The sequence below is a fragment of the Vombatus ursinus genome, unplaced genomic scaffold (genome assembly GCF_900497805.2).
Source record: "Vombatus ursinus unplaced genomic scaffold, bare-nosed wombat genome assembly UNPS02014832.1, whole genome shotgun sequence".
NCBI classification, from domain to species: Eukaryota; Metazoa; Chordata; class Mammalia; order Diprotodontia; family Vombatidae; genus Vombatus; species Vombatus ursinus.
The window spans coordinates 3312589-3335640 of record NW_020954610.1 but is presented as its reverse complement, the minus strand read 5'-3'; the positions used below and the strand labels follow the sequence as shown (position 1 = coordinate 3335640).

Genomic DNA, 23052 nt, shown 5'->3' with positions numbered 1-23052 from the left:
AAAGAAAGAAAGAAAGAAAGAAAGAAAGAAAGAAAGAAAGAAAGAAAAAGAAAGAAAGAAAGAAAAAGAAAAAAGAAAAAGAAAGAAAGAAAGAGAAAAGAAAAAGCAAATACAGTGATATTTTCTCATACTTTTAAAGCACACAGGCTGCCTTCTGGATAGTATACTGTGCTAACAAGAAAGATTGTTATTTGCATTTGCAAATGATCCCAAAAGCCGAAGAAGGATCAACTGAACAAAATGTGATTTTACTAAAACAACTGTTTGTCTTCTTAAGATCATGAATCTAGAGTTGGAAGGGTCTCCGAGACTATCATGCCCCTTCATTTTACAGCTGAGAAAACTGATATCCATGGAAGGAAAGTGATCTGACAAATATCATCTGGGAAGTAAATATTAGAGGTAAAACGGGAACCCAGGTCCTCTGACTCAAGAACCAGTGCTCTTGTCTACTATGCCACAAGGCCTCCTTACCTGAGAAAAAGGGAACAACAGAATCACAGAATTTTAAAATTGAAAGAAACCTTAGCAATCACCAAGTCCATTCTTAAATCTTTTTTCCATATAGAAGCTAATAGAAGGGCTAATGTTCAATAAAATTAGCAAGAAAAAAAAGGATACATTTCTTGTAGAAGTATGTAATCTTTCAAATATAAAAATAAATAGTTTCCTTCTAGAAGGCCTAATTTGAGCTTGTCCTTGGTGTACTGGTAGCAATTCCCAAATAACTAAATACATTATAAAACTTCATTGGTTGGTTTGGAATTTGGATTCTCAGTTGTCTGTTTTTATCTTCCCTGACACAGTTAAACCTTGACTAGAATTATTAATATGTGGATGACAAGAAAATAGAGGGATTTGTTTATTCATTTTTAATATGTCTCCAATTTGGCATGATACAGGCTGTCCCAAAAAAATTAGTGCAGTTTTAGGCTATTAAAGTTTTGATACCTTGTCAATAGCCAATAAACATTTATTAAGCATCTACTATGTACCAGGCATTGTGCTGGGAATACAAATATGAAAAAGTCTTTGATGCCCTCAAGAAGCTTACAGTCTAATGGGGGAAGACAATACACAAAGATCACTGACTGTTGACAAAGATATTTGTCTAGATTTCCACGCATATTATGGATGCTAAAGGAGAAGACAACTGTCTCCATTATTAATGCAATTCATTGTTCTCACAACAGGGCAGGGCCACCTTCTTTTTCTGTTCTGTTATGTCTTTGATGATATCTTTGACCCCACTCCTCCATTGATAGTAAGTGGCAATCCATCACCAATAGTGAGCTGCCCTTGGGGTGACCTGCAACATTCAGAGACTGACAGCTGCCTATGGTCCAGAAAATGACATGCAATAGAGTGGGCAGCCCATTGAATTGGTCTAACAGTATATGGATCTTGACTGTGACTACAAATGGATTATTTTCCTTTTTTTTTTGTATCACCAATGCCTACCAAAATACTTTGCCCATAGTAGTTACTTCCTAAGTGTTTGTTGAGTCAAATTGGACCATGAACTGGGCTAAGAATTGAAAAAGATAAGGATCATATAATAGGTCCCTTCTAGGACCTTAGAAACAAGAGGCCAACCCCTCAATTTTACAGATGAGGAAACTGAGGCACAGAGAGGTTAAGTAACTTGCACAGAGTCACACAGCTAGTAAGTGTCTAAAGCAGGATAGGAACCCAGGTCTTTATGACTCCAAGTCCAGTGCCCTAAACACTACTCTACACTATCCCAGATGGCCTTGGGGAAATTATTCATTGCAGTTAATGCTCCCAAACTTCTCCCTGAAACAAAGGCCCATATTATTTTAAACTTATAAATATATTTAAACAATATGCTCTCTGTAACACAATGTATCTGCAAAGCATGGCATATCTCAGTCTCTGGAGAATTCAAACAGCTTGAATGAAGCATCTTCAGTGAAGCATCTCCATAGGTTGTACCATCTCCATAAGATTTGTGTTGCCAAGTGCCTCAATTCAAGGGCAGTTTTATTAGCATTCCATCAGAAGCAGACCTCTTATTTCTCACAATGAAAATGCATCCCCCTCACTTTAACACTGCACTTTTTACTAGTGCCTTAAACCAGGGTATCTTCATCAGTGCTGAAACCTCAGCCAAAATCTGATTCTGACTCTTTGGTTACTGCTAGGGGAGGAAAGAAGGGGGAGAAAATCCCTCAGGATTCCTTTCAGAGCTATACAGCACCTGAGAATCAGGTCAAAACTACTCTTTTACATGGCTGAGATTTCCCTTCAAAAAAATGGGGTAGGTGATTGTGGTAGTGATATACTGGAAAAGAATATCTAAGCTGTTCTCTGAGTAGGGCAATGACTATCGCATCTTCCTTAGTGGAGCCAATACAAGTACAAGGCACTACATGCAGATTGGACCTTGACTGACACAAAATTAGTTAAGCTAATCATTTTCCTATTTTAGAGTTCCTGGGTACACACACACACACACACACACACACACACACACACACACACACACTCTCTTTCCCTCAGCTCATAAATATATCATTAAGATTCATGTTCCATGAGACTGGATCACCTGTGCCCTCCCAGACTGACCCTGCAGCTGTCTTTTCAATTGGACTCCAGGGAAAGAAGCAGCATAACTTGGTCCCTTAGCTTAGCCACAGGAAACATCACCACAGCAATAGATCACCACTAACCCCCAGAGACTGGCTTCTCTCAAACCTCCTCCTTCATTACAAAAAAATATCCAGAGGGAAACACTGGGATGAGTATGGTGTCATTCTCTCTAGATACCCAGCTGCTGGCTCATTCCTAAGCAGAAAAATCAATGAACTAAGTATGACTCTTTTGTTGATCAAGCAAAAATGCTTCACTAAGGCGTTCTCTTTGTATAAGCCCCCACCCTTGGACCTCCCCTGGTGAACTCCTCTGACAAAGCCACAGAGTAGGTATCCATCTACTCAACTCAGAGCATAGTTAAAAGTAAGGGCTCACCAAATGTTTGACTGACTAACTTGTCACATCAAAGTTCTGCCCAAATGAAAGGGGGAGACATTCTAACTCCAGTTTGTGAGGTAGTGGAGAAATTTGATCACAGTGGGTGGCTATTTAGTCACCTCACCCAAAGAGAAAGTCTTTCTCTGCCTCATAGCCAGAACTCATTTTATTTTGAATGGACTTATTTTTAAAGAATAGCACTGGTCTAGTAGGTAGGTACCATGGTCTAGATGGGTATTCAATGGTCGTGCCTCAATGTCACACTCAGGAATTTGGTCTTAACTAAGACCCAGAAATTCTTAAAGAAACAATAAAAACACAAGATGAAGAAAATACACCCTTCTCCCTCCTTCCACCAATTTAACTGGCAGGCAGAATTGTCAATCAGGACTAAATCAGCTAGCAACCATTCTGATTGGCTGTTAAACTACACTAACTACCCTGAACCAGGAAAAATTTGGCTGAACACCCCATTTGTCAGTGTTGACAACATCAGGTTGCCAGTCACAAAGGCCATAGCAACACTAGTAGATACTGAACATGTCCTCTCCACTAATTCAACATAAGCAGGTCCCAGGCAGAGGTTTGAGGTTGCAAACCATATGCTACTTCTACCTAGGAGGTGCCAAAGCACTAGTAGACACTACTGAATCCTTAGATTCAGTATACCGTTCAGGGCCTTCCTTGTCTTCTTAAAAGTAACTGGATGTGTAAAAATTGGGATACTAATTTGTTGTTGGTAGAATTGTGAACTGATCCAACCATTTTGGAGAGCAATCTGGAATTATGCCCAAAGAATTATTAAACTGCTTATACTCTTTGATCCAACAATACCGTTACTAGGTCTGTTTCCAAAGATGATTAGGGAAAAAGGAAGAGAACCTATATACTCTAAGTGTTTAGAGCAGCTCTCTTTGAGGTGGCAAAGAAATGGAAACTGCAGGGATGCCCATCAATTTGAGGAATGGCTGAACAAGCTATAGTATGTGACTGTGATGCAATATTATTGTGCTATAAGAAATGATGAAGTCAATGATCTTAGAAAAACATGGAAAGACTTGCACAAAATAACGAAGAGCAAAATGAACAGAACCAAGAGAATATGGTATACAGTAATAGCAATAATGTTTTAAGAACGACTTTGAGTGAATAAATCATCCTGACTATGATAGATACGCAAAGTAACCATAAAGGATATATGAAGAAAGATGCCATCTATATCTAGAGAAAGAACTGATAAATAGAAGTATGTATAGAATAATTTTACATATTTATTATATATAATATATATATACCTATTTGTGTCTAGTGGTAGCCATCTCTGAGGTGGGGGGGGTGGAGGGCAGGGTAACAAAAGGAAAAAATGGAGGAAAGGAAATTTACATGACAGCTTTGTTGTATATTTAAAAGGAATAGCACATTGTACCTAGTGAATTTGCAGTTTCATGTGCAATCATCTTTTTTATTGTACTATGTTATGAAAATGCTTGTTTTATTAAATTTTTAAAATTGAATTTAAAATAAAATAATGAATTAAAATAAAATTAATTTAATTCAATTTTAAAATTAATAAATTTAAATTTAAAGAAGAAGAAGCAATTGGAGAAGAACATTCAGCTGGGAGCTCCCCCTGTTCTCAAAGGGAACAAAGCCTTTAGGTTTTCCAGTACAATTATGAACTTGTCATTGATTCTGCTCCAGTTCAGAGTTCTCATGCATAACTAAAGAGGGATATGGGGACAACTGAATGAATCCTGGAAAAAACCCTCCAGTCCTTCTGCTCTTTTCTTAATTGACAACAAATGTGGTGGGGAGGGAGGGTCAGGCAAGGGAGCATGAGTTCCTTTTTACCATATTACAGGTCATACACTTACCTTGAACAATACAGGCCCCCAGGTAGGCAGCATCTGTAAAGGAGCACAGCAGACGACCATGGAAAATATCTCTTTTAATTTGCAAATATAAAAGGTACCTGCAATACAAGAAGGGGAAAAAATTGCATGTTTTTCATTTACTTGTTGTACTAGGTTTGTACCAATTTTCTGAACAGTCATTTAAGATACATTAAGCCCTAATCATAAGAATTAACCATTTGGGATGGAGGGACTTTTGGATTGGGAAAAGCTTAACAGTTTGTGGTTAAGCAGCTCTGTTGAACTCCTAAAGCTGATAGTAAGTACTTTGCCTTTTCAAAGTCTCCTAAGAACAGTGAACAAAAGATGAGGGTGTCCAGCTAGCCAAGAGTTAATTAGGAAAGCTCCCAACAGGCCCTGGCAGCTCCATTCATTCAGCTGAACTTATATACAACAAATGGATGTAGCATCTTCAGAGCTGTCTGCAAGACGAGATGAAATTATGACCCACTTACACTTTAGTCCTTCAAATAGAAAAAAGGACTGGAAAAAAAGTACTCACTGAGAACAAGCATACATCTCATTCATCTTAGTGAATGCTATCCCCTCTCCTTTCCGTAGTAAAAGCTCTCTTGATCACACAATCCTGTTTTATCAGCTACCATTAACAACAACATGCTTTAAGTCCACTCAACTGTCAATTTAGTGAATGGTCCCATTGTGACTGAAAGAGTTAATCATTTTGCTAACAAATCCAAACTTAATATAACCAGGGCATGGCCAGACAACAGGAAAATCTGGCTTAATACCTCATTTTTCAAGATTTGAGTCTCTGGGGTCATGTATTTCAACACCAAAAGTCTCTAGTGATTACTGCTGTCATTTTAAAGGAAGTCCATTTCAACTTGAGCTTCTGAAGAACATGTCTCAGTTCCTGAGGTATGGTATAAGTCTTAGAGTCCACGCAAAAAGCATGCCATCCCAAAGCAGCAGATTTGGCTTGGAAATTGTAGCAGCCTTTACCAGATGGTAACATGGTCAAATACGAACAAATCTGCTATTATGTGACCACATCTCTTAAAACTAATGAAGCACCTAAAAGGGGATTATATAGACCAGGGGTGGGGAACCTGCAGGCTCAAGGCCACATATGGCCCTCTAGGTCCTCAAGTGCAGCCCTTTGACTAAATCCAAATTTCACAAAACAAATACCCTTTAATAAAAGAATTTGTTCTGTAAAACTTGGACTGAGTGAAAAGGCCACACCCAAGGACCTAGAAGGCCACATGTGGCCTTGAGGTCACAGGCTCCCCACCCCTGATATGGATTCTTATGCCAGGATTACCCAAAACATCACAGTGGGGTCACTGGCCACAACATCCTAGGAAGCATTACAGAAATGTTAATCTGACAGGAGCAGATGAAAATGTGTTAACCTATCTCCTACTCACACTACATTTGAAATATAAATGCTTTCAGAAGTAGGAAGTAGCAGGACATTTCCTAAGCAAACACTCTCAGTATGGGTCACTTTGTTTACGTCCTATTTTATTAAGAAAGATAATACTGCAAGCCAAGAAGAGAAAGGGAGAGTTTTCTGCATTCCAAGGCACAGCTAAATGAGCAAAAGGATTAAAAGCCAGAAATTTCAAGGCACAAGTTGCCCCACAGCATCACCCATGGCCCCACTGCCCTTAGAAGTAGTTAGAGGGGGCAGCTAGATGGCGCAATGGATAGAGTAGTGGCCCTGGAGTCAGGAGGACCTGAGTTCAAACGTAGCCTCAGATACGTAACACTTACTAGCTGTGTGACCCTGGGCAAGTCACTTAACCCCACTGCCTAGGAAGAAGAAGGAGGAGGAGGAGGAGGAGGAGGAGGAGGAGGAGGAGGAGGAGGAGGAGAAGGAGGAGGAGGAGGAGAAGAAGAAGGAGAAGGAGAAGAAGAAGAAGAAGAAGAAGAAGAAGAAGAAGAAGAGAAGAAGAAGAAGAAGAAGAAGAAGAAGAAGAAGAAGAAGAAGAAGAAGAAGAAGAAGACGAAGACGAAGCCGTTAGAAAGGTCAGTGAGAGTTAGCTGTACTTCTATCACATTTGTCTGAATTGTTTATGGGTCTTGGATTTACCCACGTTATCAATGGAGTGAAAAGCACTATTCCTTCCCAATGCCAATCCTACAATTCCACCTATGAAGCTGCTGGTCGTTGTTACTCAACTTACCTTCCTCCAAAGATAAGTTAGTCACACCATTTTCCACACAAGCAACACAGCCAGTCTTTGTGTCTAATATTGTTTCTTTTTATGTTCCTCTGCTCAATTCTTTTCAATTTACAGAGTCCACTGTGGAGTTTTCATTTACAATTTCATCTTACTTGGAAAAACAAAAGAACAAATATCCCTCTGTTTCTGACTAGACAAAAAGTTTGGTGTCTATAAAATATTCATCTTCTTTCACAACCCTAAGGCTCAGTTTTCTCTACATAACATGAGCTCTGTTTCCACTGAACTTTGGGTCCTAACACAACTTGAAACAGAACTGACTTTATATATTAATGAATAGTATTAAAATAGCTGTTTCTTCGGCAGAAACCAGGGGACTTGGAAAAGCTAACTTATCTAGCCTCCGCCCTCCACACATGACTGTATTTAACTTTCCATGAACAAAAGTTTATCAGTATACTACACATAGGAGATATGGAATAAGCAGCTGTTGAATGAAAGAAGTAATTATTAATTAAATAATTAAACAGTCTACTCTAAATTTCTTCAAAGAAGGAAATTTTATAGACCTCACATAGAATACATGGTCCCATGTTATGACTGGTTGCCTTCAGAATTTCATTTTTAAGTTGTTTGCAACCTGAAAGGCATGTCTCCCCTATAAACCAAACCAATACTAATATTATCCTACAATCCAACCATAATACATAGTAATATTTCAATAGGAAAATGCATTAAGAATTTCATCTTGGGATGCCAGGACTACATATCCTCACCACCTCTTGAGTGGGATTAGGTATTCCCTCCCTGACTCCATTAGGCAATGAGAAAGCTCCAGGCTACTGGTAATGCCTCCCAGAGGCAGGGAAGGTGATTGCTTGGGGGGAGAGGAAGGAAGAGGGATTATGGAAGTGAGGGGGGTGGGGGGACAAGTAGGAGAAAGGATATTCCAGATGGTTAAAGGGTAAGGTATTATTAGAAAGTGGGAGTTAAGTCCTCCTACCAGTGTAAATTGCTAGGGACCACAAAGGTCATAAATCATAGATCTAAAAGTGTAAGAGACCTTAGAAATCACCTAATCCACTATCCAGAATCCATTTTGCAGCTGAGAAAACTGAGACATAGAGAGGTAAAGTTAAATCACACGTCCAAGGTCAGAAGTAGTAGGTAAGGATCTGAGATTTGAACCCAGTACCTCTGACACTAAACATAACATCTTTTCCACTGTATCACTACTCTGCCTTGAGATCTGAGTTCATCCCTCCCTCACCCCTTTTTTTAGATTCCTTGGGCTCCCAGGGATTGCTCCATCTCTTATTTCCAACTAATGGTTCTCTCCTTCTGGGGCCTACAGCAAAAAGAACATATCATCCTGTTCTTAAATCAAGCACATAATTTGATTCCAAGAGTTTTTATTTTTTAGAGGGTTTTACTACCTACTAACAATAACAAATGAGGCAGCTAGGTGGCACAGTGGGGCTAAGCCTGGAGTCAGGAAGACCTGAGTTCAAATCTGGCCTCAGACACTTACTAGCTGTGTGACCCTGGTCAAGTCACTTAACCCTGTTGGCCTCATTTTTCTCATCTGTAAAATGAGCTGGAGAAGGAAATGGCAAAGTATTCCAGTATCTTTGCCAAGAAAATCCCAAATGGGGTCACAAAAAGTTAGGCATGACTAAAATGACTGAACAACAACCAAAAAAAAAAAAAACAGTAACAATGAAATTGCACCAATACACCAAACCCAACTTTTCTTTTCTCAAGTAAAGAACACATAGGTAATAATGATGGATCTTTGGGGACATAACATAGTAAAGTTACAATTCAGTTATATCTCAAAGCAAAGCCCAGCTTTGGTGCCTACAATAAGCACTTTGTCAAAGGAGCTTAGGAGATTTAGAGGGAGGGGCAGAAGCAGAAAAAGTGTGAAAGAGGAGTAAAAGTTATCCTTTCTTTTCCATTCTGAGAAAGTGCCAAGGCCAACCACACTTACTCCTTCACTCCTCTGTGGGCTCTACTCCTGACTTTCCAGATTTGTCTTCCATGACCCTTTTGCCCCTCACCCTTTGCTGTCTTCCCCATATGAATGTAAGCTTCTCGAGGGCAGGAACTGTCTTCTTACTTGTATTTTTATTCCCAGCACTTAGCACAGTGCCTGGCACAGAGTAAATTAATTAATTTAGTAATTTAAGTAATTTAGTAATTTAAGTAAATTAATAAATGCTCATCGACTTCACCTTCCCCTGGCTATCTAGACCTTGCTCTGAATTGAACTGGCAAGGGGAAGAAGGAAGATAGTAAGGAGAAGGGTGGAGGGTAAAGAGATAACCACATAGTGAAGTCTACAAAGGGAAAGAGGAAGAGAAGGGCAGTACCATGTAACAACAGTGGGGAGAGAGGGAGAGTTGGCCCCCGGATGGCAGTTAGGACAACACCTATCTGGGCTTGGGCAAATAAACTGGAGACTTGCTATACTTAGTCTCTGAGCTAGATAGAAATTAACTGATGAACAGAATACATGTTCTGGGTTTGAATAGATATATTTGTTTTCAGCAAGCTTGTTTTAAGAAAAAAAAATATTTACCAAAAAGAAACTAGAGGATGGTATTATTTTTTTACAAAAAAAGACTTTCTACATAACTCTCTTTATTGGCAAGATGGGAGACAACAAGTGTAGAATGTTATATATGTATCTTGTTACAAGGGAAGGTTTGCTGGGTAGGGGATGAGAGAGAGGTATATTCAGAATGTAATGAAAGAACAAAAGGTATCAATAAAAAAGAAAAGTAATCTTTCCTTTAAAAAAATTTTCCCAATAGATAAAATATGATTTGACTTCTAAAATTCAATCTTGCACCAAACTGTGTTAAACAAAATAGAATAGAAAAGTATGAGCCCAATAGACCTTAAGAGGCGGTCCATCATTGGCCTACCAACTGTCTGAGAACTGATGGGACATACTTGATCATATCAAGTCCATTTTTCATTCTAATTCGCTAGTTCCTTTTACCTATGAGAGCTTAATAAATACTGTATTTGCCAGAGATGATGATGATGATGACGTCTATGAGCCATATAAGATAAATGACTGCATTGACTCTTTTAGAAATTGTTAAACTAAGAGGAAGCTAGGTGGCACAGTGAATAGAGCTCCAGCCTTGGAGCCAGGAGGACCTGAGTTCAAATCCAGCCTCAGACACCTGACAATTATTAGCTGTGTGACCCTGGGCAAGTCACTTAACCCTGACTGCCTCACCCAAAAAAAAAAAAAAAAAGACAAAGGAAGTTGTTAAACTAAAGGTATGAGGACAAGACACAGGAATTAAATGCATGGAATTCTTACCTGTCTGAATTATCGCCGCTCATTCAGGCTGTTATTTATTTCCAAGTTCCATTTTCTAAATACAGTGATATATAATGGCACTTTTATACCCAATGAGTATTCATCAATGCATATTCCTCCAAACTGTCACCAGAGCTAGGTAGTTAGGTGGCTAAGTGTTCTGGACCTGGAGTTGAAAAGGACCTGAATTCAAGTCTCACCTAAGACACCTACTACCTGTGTGACCCTGGGCAAGTCATTCGACCAGTTTTCTCATCTGCAAAATGGGGATAATAATAGCACCTCCTTCCCAGAATTGTTGTGAGGATAAAATGAGGTAATCTTTATAATGCTGCTTAGCAAACCTTAAAGCACTACATAACTGCTAGCAATTGTTTTTATTATTTTATTTTGCTGCAAGAAAGGGGAATGGGGTGCATCGAGTTGTGCTTTCACAGAATCATTGTTCACTTCCACCATATAACTCTCCCTGGAATCACACAGATCATAATAAGACCATAGTTTTAGAGACATAAAGGACATAGAAACTCACAGGCTATCTATCTAGCCCAACCCTCTCACATTATAGATATGGTAAGTGAGACTTGTCCAAGGTCAAAGACAGCGTCAGAAACAAAATACGAATCTAGGTTTTCTGATTCCAGAACTACCACTGTCCTCTCAGAATCAAGATAAATATGGGGGCCTCCAATGTTCCTTTTTGAACAGCCAGGTGGTGCAATGGATAAAGTGCCCAGCCTGGCATCAGGAAGACAAATCTTCCTGAGTTCAAATCTGACTTCAGACACTTACTAGCTGTGTGACCCTGGGCAAGTCACTTCACCCTGTTGCCTCAATTTCCTCATCTATAAAATGAGCTGGAGAAGGAAATGGCAAATCATTCTATTATCTTTGTCAAGAAAATCCCAAGGGGCAGCTAGGTGGCACAGTGGATAGAGCACTGGCCCTGAAGTCAGGAGGACCTGAGTTCAAATTCAGCCTTAGACCAAACACTTGACACTTACTAGTTGTGCGACCCTGGACAAGTCACTTAAACCCAATTGTCTAAAAATGAAAAAAAAAAATCCCAAATAGGGTCACAATGAGTCAGACCTGACTGAAAAATGACTGAACAACAACACAAATGTTCCTTTTAGCTGCAAACGTCCCTTATGAACACCTAATGGTACTGGGCCACACACTCCCAAGAATTATCAAACAGGGTGAAGGGTAAATGTTTCCTCAACTCAGCTCAGACCCACTTCCATTCCTCTATTCACCGATGTCTTAATAGTTAAGCCTCTCCTCTCTATATCATAACTGATTATATTCAATTTATCCTGTACATATCTTGTTTGTACAGAGTTGTTTACATGTTGTGTCTCCCATTAGACTGTTAGTTCTCTGAGGACAGCCTTTTGCCTTTCTTTGTATCCATAACACTTAGCACAGGGGCTGGCACATAGTCACTTAATAAAAGCTAATTGACTAAATAACTGATGGATAACCCTGACTCAAACTACCTGGCCTTCTGGCCTAAAACTATTGACTTCCTGACCTTTGAGATACCCCTCCCAATTCTTTAAGACATGTCTTCATTTCTCAGATCATTCCCAGCGCTGGCCACCAATCATTTCCTGATCTCTCAAGCTTCTCCCATGCTAGACTACTTCTCTGATATTCACTCCCCTGCCCCAGCATAATTCAAGTATATTAGCATTTGGGGAGAGAACGACCTGGCCACAAAACTTTCATTGGCAGCAGCCTCCTTCATATTATACAAAATCAATCTCCTACTTCCCAGAATAGATGATGATGTGATAGCTTTACCCCTTGAACTGACCTTTCTCCAAACGGAGTCTATTTTTCTGACTTAAATGGGTTTTTGTTAAAGAGGAAACAGTATATAAAACTCTGCTTCTAATTAGCAAGATTTTGATCTAGCTCACAGGGCTATTGTAAGGAATAACAACCACCAACATATATTAAGCGCCTACTATGTACAAAGCACTGTGCTATTCTTTTGCATATGCATGTATGTGCACATGTTATTTCCCCAAGAGAATGTAAGGATATCCTCACCTGGAGATTAGGGATGATTCCATTTGCTTTAGTATCTCTTAGGACCTAGCACAGTGCCCAGCATGGAATAGGTGCTTACTAAAGGCTTGTTAATAAAGGCTGTACTCTTGACCCTTCCCCCAAGGGGAATAAGTATTTTCCTACCAAGAAGATAGAGGTCAATGAAGATGTTTGCTAGAGTTTTATGACTACATTAGAGGAGAGATAAGTCCATGAGTTGTGTGCAGGGTAAGTCAAGCCACTGTATCTGCAAGGGTGTCCACTCAAGGAAATTTCCCATTCCTTATTCTGACTGCTGAGGGACCTTTCTTATGCCCTGACCTGCCAGAGTGGGAATCTCTCAGAACATCTAATTTCCTAAGCTTCTTGGGACTAAAATAAAACCATAACTCATTTAGGGATATGTACTTATATACCTCTTGTTGCTTTGTTATTTATTTCTTTTTTTCCACTTACTATTTATTCCTTTCCCAATTAAATGGTTTATTTTGATGTTTCACCTGGTCTCAGATCTATTATTATGGTCTATAGCTGGCTACCTAGACTTCAATTAACTTCAGATGCCCCTAATTTGTGAACTAATAAGTGAAAGGTAGGTAAATTCCTATTAAAAGTTGCCACAATTTAATCCACAGTCCATGTAGTCCAAAGGTTCTGGATCTCATGAGCTACACACACACAAATAAGTATGCTATATGGCAGAATATGACACCATTACAAAGAGCCATAGTATACAATACAGGATAAGCAATGAAAATTACAAAATAAGGATTACATGAAGAAGATTGTGTGGGAGGCATAGTGGATTAATTTAATATCAAATTTTCATTTCATCTCTAATTTTGCCACTAGAAGTCTGACTATGTGACTGCCCTCTTCAAGAAATGTCAGTGACTCCTTAGAGCCATAGGATAAAGTACTAATTCTTCAGCTCAGCATTTAAAGTCAATCATAATCTGATCCCAGCCTACCTTTCTAGACTTACTGAGCAGTTCTCTCTCATGTACTCTATGCTCCAGTCAAACTAACCTACCTGATGCTCCTTGACCTCAGCTCTCCATCTCCCACCTCCATATATTTGCAAAGGTGGTCCTAATACCTGGAATGAACTTCCTTCTCTTCTCCACTGTTTGGAATCCCTAACTTCCTTTAAGGCTCAGTTCATGTGCTATCTCCTACAGAAGACCTTTTCTGAATGAATGAATGAATGAATGATGGATTAAACTCTCAGCAGGAGAAATGACCAGGGTGAAGATGAGGATGTATGGCATTGAATATAGAAATTAGTTTAGGCAAAAATTATATCAATAATAAAAGCTTTTTTAAATTATATGATTATATCAAAAGATGCAGAAAAACCTTTTGATAAAGTACAACACTCATTTCTATCAAAAAATACTTGAAAGTATAGGTATAAATGGATTTTTCCTTAAATCAATAAAAAGTATTTACCTAAAACCATCAGAAAATAGTATTCATAATGGAGATAAACTAGAAGCATGCCCAGTAAGATCAGGTGTGAAACAAGGATGCCAGCTGTCACCAATATTATTCAATATTGTATTGTAACAGAGCTGAATACCATAGTTCCTCTCAGACACGGTCTCTGGTGATCCCAATCCCCTTAGTTGCCAGTACTTTCTCTCTCCTCCTCTTATTATATCTCACATATATAATTATCTGTTTATACATCCTATTCCTTCCCCCCAGTAGAATGTGATATTGTTTTGTCTTCATATTACTACCAGTACTTCATACACAGTAGGAAATTAATAAATGCTTACTGGATTGTATGTATGTATACAAGTATTTGCTACTTGTATGACCTTGGATGTGTCACTTAACCTCACTGGGCCTCAGTTTCCTCATGTGTAAAATAAGGGAGAGGGATGAGATGATCTTTAGGTTCCCTTTAAAATCCAAATCCTGTAATTCTATTAAAGTACCCTGTAACCTGAAGAGTACTTCAAATAGGAGCTTTCATTGAATTACCTGGACAAATTAAGTTTCCACTTCAGTTCCCTATAACAAATATAGTCAAGAGGTCCAGTATTGTATACTGAGATCCCCCCTCCCATTCCCATAATAAATCTACAAACTTGTTTTCATGAAAGATGATAAAAGAAAATCACATTGGAGTTCCACTTTCAGTGATGTCTTAACCTTTTTTCTGTCTTGTACCCCTTGGGGAAGTTAATAGACCCCTTCTCAGAATAATGTATTCAAATACATAAAACAGAATACAGAGGATTACAATGGAAATCAAATATATTGAAACACCTTCTGCAAAATACTTTAAAAGCAAGTTCACAAATTCCCTTACCCTAAATGCAGAAGAAAACTGGGGTTTTCTTGGCAGAGATACTGAAGTGATTTGCCATTTCCTTCTCCAGCTCATTTTACAGATGAGGAAACTGAGGCAAACAAGGTTAAGTGACTTGCCTAGGGTCACACAGCTAGTAAGTGTCTGAGGCTAGATTTGAACTCAGGAAACTAAGTCTTCCTGACTCCAAGCCCAACACTCTATCCACTGCACAGCCCAGCTGCCGATAGGCACACTTTACAGACAAACAGAACAGAAAAAACAAAGAGAAAAAATAGAGAGGCCACAGACCAACTTCTCTGGATGAGCTAGTTACCAAAAATGGAATAAATATAAGTCATATTTGTGTAGCTGACCTTAATAAGCTAATGAGAAGTTCAAGTGACTTCCAATCATTCATCAATTCATTCAGACACTTATTAAGTACCTACTATGTGCAGACCTCTGTCCTAAATGCTATGAATACAAAGATGAAAATGAAAAGAGCCCTGCCCTCAAGGGCCTTACATTCTTCTGGGGAATAAGACATGTGAGTACAAGATCATTTGAAGATGGACAGAACATAACAAGCATAGGGGTGGGGGGTGGGGGAATCAGGAAAGGCTTCATGCTGGAGGTGGCACCTCACCTGAAACTAGAAGGATGCTAATGATTCTTCCAAGAGGTAGAGTGAAGAGAAAGAGTACATTCCAGGTAGAGGAGTCAGCCTGTGTGACAGCACAGAGATGAGAGAGGGGATGCTGAGTGTTGACAGCAGCTAGCACAGCAGTCAAGTTAAACTGGAACATGGTATATGAGGGGGAATAATGGGAAATAAGTCTGGAAAGGAAGGATGGTGCCAGATCATGGCAGGCCTTAAGGACCAAGAAAAGAAGTGTGTATTTTATACTAGAGCTATGGGACAATGTGAAAAAAGAAACATTTCAAGTATTTCTGAATTGTTCTAAATAATTTTTTTTCTTTTTTCTCTTCTGTTGAGTTTTGTTTCCTCTTTCTGATAGTTCCTCCTATTGGTTTTAATTTTTACTTACAACATCACTAATGTGAAAATATGTTTAATATGAATGTAAATGTATAGTCTATATCAGATTGTGTGCCATCTTGGGGAGGGTGGTGCGGAGGAAGGGGGAGAAAAATTTTAAACTCAAAAGCACATGGAAGTGATTATTGATAAAATATATTAATATAAAAATTTTAAAAAGAGGGGAAAAAAAAGAACACCACCAAAAAAATAAATTTTTTTTTCTTCAGACCCTAAGAAAGGGGCAATTGTGAAGTTCTCAGTACAAATCATTTCATCTAATGAAGAACCCACCCCATTAGAACAGTGCCTGGCACATATACACTCTTAATAAATACTAAAGACCTTACCTTAAAAAGGCCTAGGTCTCCCACTGCATCCTGGGCCATCTCCAATTGTCCTGATCTATATATTGCCACTGGACCCAGATGGCTCCAGAGGGGAAAGTGAGGCTAGTGACTTTGCACAGCCCTCCCTCACTTAAATTCAATTCACTTGCACGTCATGGCATCACCTTCCTGATATCATGGTTCTCTTCAAGAACAAAGGACAAACAACAACAACCTAGCCATCTATCTCCAATCTCTTTCTGATACCACCTTCCTGACCTTACAACTACCTACTGGCCACTCATGCTGTTCTGACCATAGTGGGCCTTAGACAGTGGAGCACTTCAAGGATCATAAGGTCATCTAGCCCACCCCTCATTTTACAGATGATGAAACTGAGGCCCAGGCAAGTTAAGTAATTTACCTATTTAGACGCTAAAAAAAAAAAAACTATTCTTAGCTAAACTTCCCCCATAACCATTGTAATATATAATTATGAGAACTCAGAAGAAAAAAAATGAAAAACACTATCAGGAAGTCCAAATGAATAAACTAAACACAAATGGATGAATTACTTTGGGAAGTCCTTGATTTATGTCCCTTATGCTCTTTTTGGCCTGTTATGGACTAACTGGGAGATTTAATTGATGTCAGAAAGTTAAATAGATTCAAGAAAGTAGTCTTTAGGTCATGGATATAATCATACACAGACTCAACAACCTCAGATATAAGACAACTGTATACCACCAACCCCTGACATCCACACCCCCAAACCAGGAATGTATTCATTCCTTCCTCACCTCTGCCTCATGGAACTCTTCTCTTCTTCCAATGTGCAGCTCAAGCATCTCCTTTCTGGATCCACCCACAACTGTGAATGCCATCCTTCACCCACTATCTTACATTTAACTACTTTCTATTTATTTGCATTATTCTCTTTAATCTTTATTCTGTACACACTTAACATATGTCCCTTTCCTCCCCCAATAGAATGCAAGCTCTTTGTTTCTTTCATTGTATTTGCATCTCCAGCACCTACTAGCATGCTCTCAAATAGTAAACAATTAGTAAATGCTTGTTAGTAGGCTGATCCATGCGCATAAACATAAGAAGTAACAGGATATATGTATATACTACTATCATACATCTGTCACACCCAGTCTGTCTTAGGGAAACTCATTTTGCTGAAATTATTTTTACTTTTAGGTTCTTTTCCAAAATGTTTCAAAGATCCATACATAATGCTAAGACAGGCTGCTACAAATTTTCTTCTTTTTATAATGTTTTAATTACCTCATGGGAGATAGGCCACACGTACTTTTTTTATTTCCATGACTGACAAGTTTAAACAACAAAAACAACAACAAAAAACCTCTGATTCAGCAGCTTCAAAGCCAAGAAAACTGCCATCTTAAGACATACCTGTCAAGTATTTTGAAAGATTATACAAACATTTTTCCTCATCTCCTTTTAAACTTCAAAGCAAATCCTGGCCAAAAGCTTTACTTCATATTACCCCTAGAGTACTTAGCTATTAGAATATTGTAGTACATGTAGAACAATTAGTGCTTAGAACATTGTTGGCTGGGTGGAACCGGTAGGAACTTCAACTTCTTTGAGTATATAATTTTATGGAGTAATACCCAAGATGGTTGCCTGAATAGAGTTGTCACATCAATACATTAGCATAAAATCTAAACATAGCAATAACAATAATAATAAAAAAATTCATCAAGTAACAATGACTTTCTTCCGCCCACCTGCCCAAAGCCTCCAGAAGACACACCCACCCATTGGGAAATTCAACAGCTGTGCTCAGCTAAACAACCCTTTAACTTCCTGGGATAACAGATAGCAGTTAGAGATTCATGCAGCCTGCAAGGTTCTGTGTCTGATGGCAACAAGAGTGTAAGACTCCCCCAAGAAAGCTTGAAGGCCACTGGAAACCTATAACCTGGGTGATGGAAGTGACCTAAAGCAACAATGACCAGGGCAATGCACCTCTGGTCTGGCAGTGCTTCAGTTGGGACAGCATAGGCCCATAGTCTTAAAGATTGCTAGCACTCTGTCCCAAGAAACCATTCTTGTTTTTCTTTTTCAGTTGCTTAATTATGTCCAACTCTTCGTGATCCCATGGACCATAGTATGCCAGGCCCTTCTATCATCCACTATCACTCTCAAAGTCTAACCAAGTTCATGCTCATAGTTTCCATGACACTATCTATCCATCTCATCCTCTGCTGTCCCCTTTTCCTTTTGTCTTCAATCTTTCCCAACATCAGGGCCTTTTCCAAAGAGCCCTGTCTTCTCATTATGTGACCAAAGTACTTAAGCTTCAGCTTCAGTATAGAGGGCCTTAAATATCCAGTGGTCTGACTATCCAAGATCCAGAGAGCCTAACCCCAAGAAGTAGACATCAGCACAAGAATCAAGATGACATAACAGATACAATGATGGCTAAAAATCCAACCTAGAAGGAGAAAGTAACTCCATAACAACCTCTGTCAGAGACTCAATAGGGAAAAATGGATTTTCTGTAAGTACAACATGAGTACCTAGAAGAAATAAAGCAAGAGATTTTTTTTAATTAAATAAAAACTGTGGAAGAAAGTACTGTAATAAGAATAAAAAGCTTAGAAAAGTGGCAAACTTTATCCAAGTACTGGACTCTGAAAATTGTAATGGGCTAAACAGAAATCAACTACTCCATGAGATGACAAGAAATAGTAGAATAAAATCAAAAGATTATTAGGTGGAAAAAAATAAGGTATCTAACATCAAAGGTGGTAACTGACCTGGGAAACAAGTAATGGATAGATCACTTAAGAAACATTGAACTACCTAAAACCATGATTTTTTTCTAAAGGCTATATACTATATTTCAAGAAATCAAAATGAATACTTCCTAGATCTATCAGAAGCAGAGGACATAGTGAAACTAGAAAGAATCTATTTGTTTTTTCCTCCAAAAGGAAAAGTTCTAGGACTGTCACTGTAAAAATCCTGAACTTCCACATCAAAGCAAAAATATTGCAGGCAGCCAGAAAGAATGAGTTCAAGCACCAAAGAAACAAACTCAGGATCAAACAAGACATGGCAGCTTCTACCTTAAATGAGAAAAGATCATGGAATATAAGATTCCAAAAGGCAAAAGAGATAAGCTTGCAATCAGGAATAATATATCCTGCAAAGTTGAGCATAATCTTATAGGGATAGATATTTCTGATGAAAAGATCATAGCATTTTAAGAACTCTAAAATGCAAACACAAGTCTCAAGAAAAATTTAGAAAGGCAACTTCATTTGAGCAGCTGGAAGGGGATATAAGATGATGAAGTGTTAACATTCTTATAATGGGAGAAGAATTAAACAGCCTTTCAGAACTTAATGTCTTCTAAGGATATTGAAATTAAATAAGAAAAGAAGAGAACCTAAAGGTGGACTGCTTCTGTTCTGAGGGTTTTAGGAGAGGGAAAAAAGGGGAAGATAAAAGGAATATACTTGTATGTAAAGAAGAAAGAAGTGAAAAGAAATTATATTTTTTTTATAATAGGAATGGACAAAAAGAATATACAAACATGAAGGAAGAGATGAAGAGAGGAGGTATCAGATGAATCTTACTTTTATCTGAACCACACAAAGGAGGGTTAGATATATACACTTACATGCACACACACACACAAAAAGGACAAAAGTAAAGATGTAGAAACTAAAGGGTAGAGAATGACTGAACAAATTGTGGTATTTGAATATAATGAAATATGATTGTGCCATAAGAAATGACAAAAGAAACAATATCAGAGAATCCTGGGAAGTATGAACTGAAGCAGAGTGAAGAAAGCAGCACCAAGAGAACAAATTCTACAATATTAAAAAGAAAAACAACCAGCTTTGAAAGATTTAAGAACTCTGATCAAAGCAATAACCAGCTACATCTCTGAAGCAGCGCTTCTTTAAGTATGGGTCATGACCTAATACGGGGTCATGAAAAATTTGGGAACAATAAAAGATTTCTGACTGTGCAACAACCAAAATTAACTCAAAATCAAACACTTAACAAATTCGAGGTGTTTCTGGCAGCACTTGCCCATGTTGCATCATGCAACATCACTGCAGCCTTGGTTCTGAACACAAAGCATGCCCACTTTGCACTGCACATGCCCTTGGGCCACACAGCACCAACAAAAGCTGCCTGAATGTGAAAAGTGGTCGGAAATGGAAAAAGTTTAAGAAGCCCTGCTCTAGAGGACCTATAATGAAGCATATTGCCTACCTGCTGACAGAAAGGTGACAGACTCGAGGTATGAATAGAGACATGCATTTTTTGACAGGACCATGGTATGGATTTGTTTTGCTTGGCAATGCTTATATGTTACAAGTTTATTTTTTCCTCCATATTCAGTTGGGACACTTGGTTGAAGTAAGGGTAGGGGGGAGAGTAACAATGGTGATGTCAAATAAAACTTAGAACAAAATGAGAGGCAATGAAATGTTTTTAAGGTACATAGAAGAAAACAGAAGGAAGAGCAGACAGCAAGATCATTTTGAATATAATGTGTTAAATTCATTATATACTTTTTTAAAATAGTAAGCAGTGTGGAGAAGGGATTCATGGTTTTATATATGATTTTTTTTGTGTGTTCTACTTTGTATGTAGCAGTTCTCATTTTGGGGGTATTTATCAAGTTCAGAATAAAAAAATTAAATTTAAAAAGAAATAATTCTATTTTTGAATGTTCTTTAATGAATCTCAACTTGTATGTTACAGCTAAACAGAAAAAAAAAATTAAAAATTGAACTGATCCAGAGAGGAAGTATCTATCTTTTATATTTTCTTAGAGTACCAACTTAGAGAAATATAGAAACTATACTAGATGCTTGAGCACTCCGTGGGTGAATTTAAAATATGTACACACATACACAGAGAGAGAGAAACATAAATACTTATTTTCTGCACTAAGTTTCCTTATAAATACAGATAGTACCTAGGTACCTTGGGTACCTAGGATATGGCCAAGAAATTCGGTATTTGCTTTACTCAAGTCATTTATATTACCTAATTAACTGTTAGCTAAAAAAGGTACAAGTCAACTTCTAACTTTAAGTACAGAGCTAGCACATGTCAACACACTTACTCTGATATTCTGAAATACTCTTCATGACATCAGTGGAGGTGCAGGTACTGCCTCCACTTAAACAGCACCAACCCCACTAGTCTTTCAATCACTTGCACATTATGGTTTTGGTATGGATCTATGATTTCATTGGTGAAGGGAGCCAGTAGTGAGGAAATTCATTCACTCAATGCAGATGGGCAAATTATAGTCTTAGAGAGATGCCCAAAGGTAAAGTTAAGTGACTTACCCAAGAAGATACAACCTGTATGCATGAAGAGTAAGGTCACAAACCTAGATCATCCTGACTGGAGGCTAATTCTCTATCCACTATACCAATCTGCTATTCATTTGCATGATTAAACATTAAAGAGAAACTGAAAACTCTACAAAGAGTAAAAGTGAGCTTAACTTGATATTTGGATGTACCTCTTATCAATGTAGTGCTACCTCTAATGATACAGAATACAACCTATATAGGCCCCTTCTCATCCTATGTGACTCTTGTCCATGTCCTCCTGTGAATTTATTCACTCGCCATGATGGTAGAGGAGGTATGTGGAGGAGGGGAGAGGAATTCCCTCACATTCTATTGGCATTTCATGAATCTGAGTGGAGTATACAACTGTCTATGGATTCCTTTCATTCTCACCACATAAGATCATAGAGTTAGAGTTAGAAGGGACTTGAAAGATCATTAAATCCAACACCCTCATTTTACAGATGAGGAAACTGAGGTCCTGAGATACTGAGTTCCCAGGCTCCTGACTCCAAATTCATCATTCTTTCCATCATGGTACCTCCCTAGCCCACTTTTCTCTCCTCTATTTTATCTCTGAGTACATTCATCTCTTACACTATTCTTCATTGGTAATATGATGCAGCCTATTCACATCCATCAAGGGCCTCTCTCCCGTCCTTTCGAGGATCCTCAACTTTATTTCTTTGGAGACTATAATATTCTACGTGCATTAGCCATAACAACATCACCAGAAGAATACTATTGTTTAGAAAAGGAGAGCGTTTTGCTACAGAAAGATATATAAGGTATTGCACAAAGTACTGCACCATTTCTCAAAGGCAATCCAGTTTACTTTTCTCCTCTTGTTTAATTGTGAACATGAGCTCATACTCCATCTGTTGTGTTTATCTAAGATATATGTATTTATGAGCCAACTCCACCCATTCACTTGAGTATCATAGTCTCAACAACAGACATTCTTTATTTGACTTTTATAGTGTGGATAGTTAGGACAAACTCTTGAATAATTATGAATTCATTTTGGATACTCAAAAATGTCCCAGGGAGGATACAGCCTATGCTGGGTTCCAGTCAACCTCCTCTTTGGGACCCCCTCGAGTCAGGGACAGCTCTATACCCCTTGCCAGCAGGAAGCAGTTTCAGAAACCAAGACCTTAGCCCCTTTCCCCAAAAGAATTTGGGTCCCATTTGTTTGAGGGGGGAATGATGAAGATGGGATCTGGATCCCAAAAATGAAAAACCTTGGACCTTCCCACATGGCCAAATCTCTTGACATTCGCCTGAGGCTATAATCTTATCTACTGGCCTTTTGTTCTGGACTACGCCCAATTTCCCAATTCTATTACCCTTAACCTAGCCTGGCCCTCCATTGTTTTACCTCCCTATGGCCCCTGCAGCCACTTCCCACCATTAATCTCCATTTTCCTCCAGGTCCCAGGTGTTCTGCTCACCACAGCTTACTGGTCACTCCTGGATCCCTTCCACAGTCTTTCTGTATATAAGATCCATCTTGTCTCCATTAAGATGCTCAGATTCTTAA

At 38.5% G+C, this 23052-nt stretch overlaps 1 protein-coding gene across 2 annotated transcripts in view; it reads right to left on the bottom strand.

The window, feature by feature from the left end:
• LOC114025952 (FERM domain-containing protein 3) overlaps positions 1-23052 on the bottom strand; it is a 335752-nt gene that overhangs the window by 105814 nt on the left and 206886 nt on the right. For both annotated transcript variants that reach the window (XM_027839493.1, XM_027839494.1), the window contains one exon: positions 4869-4966. In XM_027839493.1, the coding sequence (XP_027695294.1) occupies positions 4869-4966 (98 nt within the window). The remainder of the gene's footprint in view (positions 1-4868; positions 4967-23052) is intronic.